This window comes from Myotis lucifugus, unplaced genomic scaffold (assembly GCF_000147115.1).
Source record: "Myotis lucifugus unplaced genomic scaffold, Myoluc2.0 scaffold_231, whole genome shotgun sequence".
NCBI classification, from domain to species: domain Eukaryota; kingdom Metazoa; phylum Chordata; class Mammalia; order Chiroptera; family Vespertilionidae; genus Myotis; species Myotis lucifugus.
The window spans coordinates 483,109-488,961 of record NW_005871279.1 but is presented as its reverse complement, the minus strand read 5'-3'; the positions used below and the strand labels follow the sequence as shown (position 1 = coordinate 488,961).

Genomic DNA, 5,853 nt, shown 5'->3' with positions numbered 1-5,853 from the left:
TAGTTTATTTATATAAGTCAGAAGAAAGGATGTTTTTATCTGGGGGGAAAATAAATATAACCGACTTGAAAAACACTGCAGCCGAAACCGGTTTGGCTCAGTGGATAGAGCGTCGGCCTGCGGACTGAAAGGTCCCAGGTTCGATTCCGGTCAAGGGCATGTACCTGGGTTGCGGGCACATCCCCAGTGGGAGATGTGCAGGAGGCAGCTGGTCGATGTTTCTCTCTCATCGATGTTTCTAACTCTATCTCTCTCCCTTCCTCTCTGTAAAAAATCAATAAAATATATTTAAAAAAAAACAACAAAAAAACACTGCAAAGAGCTTTGCAATTTAAAAAACATATGGTGCTATAGCTAAAGATATTATGAGTTATGCATAAAGTGTTTAAGAAAAGTTAATTGTATAGTGCAGGCAATACTTTTTGCCAACACCAAAGACAAAACATCCTATGTAAACACACACACACACATACACACATACCTGGATGATTCAGAAGAGTATCAAGTTCTTCTTTGGCCACAACCATTCTTAATCTATCACTACTATCAATGACAAAAATAATGGCTTGTCCATCTCTGTATAATATAAAGAATGACAAAAATTAAAGATAAACTTACCCAATTTCCCATGTTTGCTCTCCATCTGCATGTTGTAACCTATGTATTATCTCTTCATTCCTATGTGCATTTATCATTATAGGCTTTGGTACTGTTTCTTATTAGTTCATATGAGTGATTAATATATTAATCATTAGTGGTTATAACATAATTTCTTTTCACTTAGATGATAATAGGGTAAATTTAATGACTTGTTATTTCATAATTTTAAAAAATTACAAGTAAAACCACAACCCATTACACAGATATAACCATTATTAATTTTTTGTGTAAATCAATTTCGACACTGTGTGTAGTCACATGTGAATATCTACATCTATACAAATGGAATCCTCCTGTTTTATACACTGCCTTTTTGACATGTATGTACATTTCCTTGACCTTTTTCACTGTATAATTTAAACCACTTTTATATGAAACATTAAAGCTCTACACTAGTGTTTCTCAAATAATTTTTACCATAACCATAGTGAGACATACATTTTACATTAAGATGCAACAGACACATAAATATATGTAAATATATTTGAAATAGGTCCCCTGAAACAATACTTACAAATAGCTTTTATTTTACTCTATTTTATTTTTTAAGCTGATAGCTAATCACTGAACTAGTTTAAGGGTTCACTTACAGATCACAGTGGCACTTCAAAAATCACTGATTCCCTCCTCACCCTTTCTTTTAATAGTTGTAAAGTATTCCATTGCATGATGTGCTATCAAATATTGTCAATCTTCTATCATTGGACTTACAGGTTATTTCTAATTTTCAAAATTATGAAAAACTTCAAGATAAGCATTCTTCTAAATACATTTTATAATTTCTTAACATTTTAAAGATCTGTTCTTAGGAATAAAATTTCTAGGAGTATATATAAAATTTAAAGTTTTAGATAAACATTGATAAACTGCCCTTCAGAAATGCTATATCAATGTATACTACTCCCAGCATTTTTCCTACCCTCTTTCAGCATGGTCCTATCATTCTTTTCAATTTTTGCAATTCTAACAGTATATTATTTTACTTTGTATTTCATGAATTGCTAGTGAAGTTCAATAACTTTTCATATATTTATTGGACATTGATATTTTTTTGTCAATCACTTATTCAGTCATAAATTAAGATTTTAAAGTTCAATATCATTATTAATCACATAAATATAAAACTAAAACAACTTTTAAAAAATACTTAAAAAATATATATTTGTATTATTTCACAGAGAGATAGAAACATCAATGATGAGAAAGAATCACTGATCAGCTGCTTCCTGCATGCCTCACATTGGGATCGAGCCCACAGCCAGGCATGTTCCCTGATTGGGAATCAAACCCTGATCTCCTGGTTCACAGGTCGACACTCAACCACTGAGCCACACCGGCCAGGCTAACACAACTTTTGAATACCATTTCTCCTGTCACTTAAAAAAATAAATGCAAATTATCACAGTCATATACTACACTGGTACAACTAGAAATATCTTTCAAGAGCTTTAAAGACAGTCAATCACTTTGAGACAGTAATTTTATTTCTGCTATTTACTCTATGGAAAAACAAAGTGTGACAAAGATTTATGCACTAAGATATTAATTGAGGGATTGTTTATAATCTTCAAAAACTGAGAATAGCCTTCCTACCCAAATAAAAAAACGATTGAGCAAATTTTGGCGCAAGTATATGAATAATAATAGGCAGCCATTAGAGTTACAATCTTTGTGTGTTTTTCCTGATTTCCCTTATAGAATGTCAATTGAAAAAGGACAAAAAGTATGTATAGTGTGTAATATTAGAAGGCTCCTTTCTCAATTATGTAAAGTGTAAATTGTATATTTCAAAAACAATCTTTTAAATCTTTTAGTCTAATAGCTCAAAATGCACTTGTTCTCTAATAATCAGAAAAGTATAGAGACACAAAAAATAAATTTACTATTTTTGTAAACTCGATAGTAACCATTTCACTATTTAACCTACAATTTATCTATAATATTCATGAATCCAGTAACTTCTTCCAAAAAAATTTTGAAGGGAGTTAAAATAAAAAAAAGTTACCTTGTTTTACTATTTTCTACGTATTTTTTTATTTTTTATAAAGTAATTAGAATAAAAATTATTTTTTAAAAAGTAACTAAAGTAAATATGTAATTGTTATTTATTTAAAAAATATTTTTCTTTATTTTTTAGAGAAAAAGAGGAAGGGAGAAGGAGAAAAACATCGATATGAGAGTGGAATATCGATTGGCTGCCTCCTGCATGCCCCCTACTGGGGATTAAGCCTGCAACCTGGGCATGTGTCCTCACTGGGAATTAAACCAGTAACCTCGTACATGGGATGACGCCCAACAAACTATGCCACACTGGCCAGGACAAATACATTAATTTTAAAAAGAATTTTTCTAAAACCACTAATTGGAGCAGGAATTAAAATTTCTATACTGAAAACTCAGGGTTTCTTAAAAAAAAAAAAAAAAAGTAACTCACATTTCCCCAGGAAATTTAATGCAAGATACCACACATGCCACTTTCCCTTTTCCAAACTGACCCTCAGATCTGAAATACACTTTTTCCTCAGAGGTCCTCTGGATCAATATTTGATTTAAAGAGGACTTCAATCTATTAAAATATTCATTGAAAAATATCTGAAGTAAATCTTCTGGGTTCCTATCTGAGAAATAAAATGTTTGTTCTCATATTAGCAGGAAAAATTAACCAATCTAAATCAAAATCTGATCTGGCAGTCATCACACACCATTTCAAGGCAAGTATTCATAAGAGGCATTTAGTCAAGATATATTGCTTATAAGTTTCAGATTCTAAAAGTGAGTTATACTGCCTTTAAATGAAGAGTCCTAGTAATATTAGAAGTTAATGAATTCATTTTAACACTGAATAGAAACCCTGAGAGGGTGTAACACATATGGATGCTAGTAACTTGACAGCTGTTAATCTAATGTGAGTAGCAAGTGCTTGATTTGCATATGCTGAAAAATATCTTTAGAATTGCTTATAGAACAAATGGGTCAAGAGTACTGTTATTTTAACTAAATTTATTCAATAAACATTCACTGATGCATACACCCAGCATTATACTTGGCCTTGAAATAATCTGAAGGAAAAATAATCCCTGCCCTTGAAGAGGAGTTCACAAGACTTTAAGATGTAATAAGTGTGATTACAGAGATGTGAAACTACTGTGTGAGCACTGGGACAGAATAACTGGGCAAAATAGTGAAATTTCACAGAGGAGGGGACTTTTGAGCAAGTTCTTAACGCAAGGGTGGGGAACATTCGGCCTGCAGGCTGACTAATGCTCAGGAAATCATTTGGTCTGGCCCTGTCAAGGCATGAGGGGTGAGGTAATTAAATGTCTGACCAAATATAGCAGGCTAATTTTTAAGTTAATAATTTTGTATGGCCTGCGAATGATGTTATAAATGTCCAAATGGCCCTTGGCAGAAAAAGGTTCCCCCCCCGCCCCCAACCTTAAAGCATGACTATATTAACCTTATGCAGCAGAGCATAGTAGAACTAGGTGTTAAAAACAGAGCAGTCCTGGTTGGTGTGGATCAGTTGGTTGAGCATCACCCATGCACTAAGAGGTCATTGGTTTGATTCCCAGTCAGGGCACATGCCGGGGTTGAAGGCTGGATCTCTAGTAAGGGGCGTGCTGGAGACAGCCGATCAATGTTATGCTCGCACATCAATGTTTCTCTCTTGTCCCTTCCTCTCTCTCTAAAAAACCAATAAACTATTTTTTTGGTTTGTTTTGTTAATCCTCACCTGAGGATATTTCCTCATTGATTTTTTGGGAGAGTGAGAGAAGAAAAGACAGAGAGAAACATCGATGTGAGAGAGACACATCAATTGGTTGCCTCCTGCATGAGCTCCGACCAGGGCCCGGGCCAGGGAAAAGCCTGCAACCGAGGTATGTGCTCTTGACCAGAATTGAATCTGGGACCCTTTGTTCCGCAAGCTGATACACTATCCACTGAGCCAAACCAGCTAGGGCAATAAACAATTTTTAAAAAATATATATATCTTTATTGATTTCAGAGAGGAAGGGAGAGGGAGAGATAGAAACATCAATGATGAGAGAGAATCACTGACTGGCTGCCTCCTGCCCCACACTGGGGATCGAGCCCGAAACCTGGGCATGTGCCCTGACTGGGAATTGAACCCTGACCTCCTGGTTCATAGGTCGCTGCTCCACCACTGAGCCCCACCGGCTGGGCCATATTTGGCAGCCATGCAGGGTGGGCCTTCCTCCGCCGTCTCATTCATTCATTCATTCAGCACCAGCATGTGCAGGTGCTGGGATGACGCAGCAGGGCCTGGACAGCTACAGTCCCTGCCCGCATGGGGCTCCCCGTCCAGAGGAGAGAGGGGAAGTGAAGGGCCCATCGCAGCTCAGCGGGGGAGGGAGCCTGGGCCCGGAGGCCAGGGGCGGGCAGCGTGGGATCTGCAGCCGGCCCGCTGGCTCCAGCCTCATCTGTCACTCTTCTTGCTGTGGCTGCCCCGTCTGTCCCGGCCGCTGAGGCCTGCCCAGGGACCTCGGGGCCACCTTCTCTGCACCTCAGCTCCCTCTGGAGAGCTGGTGCTTCCACGCCTTTCTGGCGCCCCTTGTCCTGGCCAAGGCCGAGGGTGTTGACCAGTGACCCCATGACCCTTCCACTCCAGCCTGGCTCTCAGACTCAGCTGCACCCTAACAGCCCCCCTAGTTCACACTCGCAAGTCTGTCTGGGGGGTTTGTCTGTCTGTCTCCGCTGAGCTGGCTGGGAACCCGACTTCCTTCCACCCTCACTCTGGGTAAAGGGAGGCCACGTGGCGATGGGGAAACTGAGGCTCGGGGAGGATCAGCAGGGCCCAGGGCTGAAAGGAGGAGGCGGAGCTGGGTGAGGAGCTGGGGGGTGGGGACGACCCTGGTGGTCGTCCTTTTTATATAAGATTCCGAGGCCCCTGAGGTCCAGACCCCTCTATTCTGTGAGGTTCTTGTCTTTGTATCTATTATTCTAAATTGCTACATAGTCAAGTTTCTGTATCCAAATAGCCCAGGCCCCTGAGAGCCATCTCCTAGGCCGCCTCCCTCCCCCCTCCCTTCACCCTCCCTCACTCCCGGCCACCTGGTCACTGGGCCTTGGCTCAACGGCGAGAGTTTTCGACAGCCAATTATTTGCCCCTAAAGCTTTTAGACCCACTCAGGCGACAAGCAGCCTGCCGCTACAACATAATTACATTACCGT

The 5,853-nt window shown here is 39.3% G+C and overlaps 1 protein-coding gene across 1 annotated transcript in view; it reads right to left on the bottom strand.

The window, feature by feature from the left end:
* Positions 1-5,853, bottom strand: part of ARL6 (ADP ribosylation factor like GTPase 6) — a 50,001-nt gene that overhangs the window by 32,338 nt on the left and 11,810 nt on the right. The window contains exon 3 of the mRNA XM_023762087.1: positions 482-578. Coding sequence (XP_023617855.1) covers positions 482-578 — 97 coding nt within the window. The remainder of the gene's footprint in view (positions 1-481; positions 579-5,853) is intronic.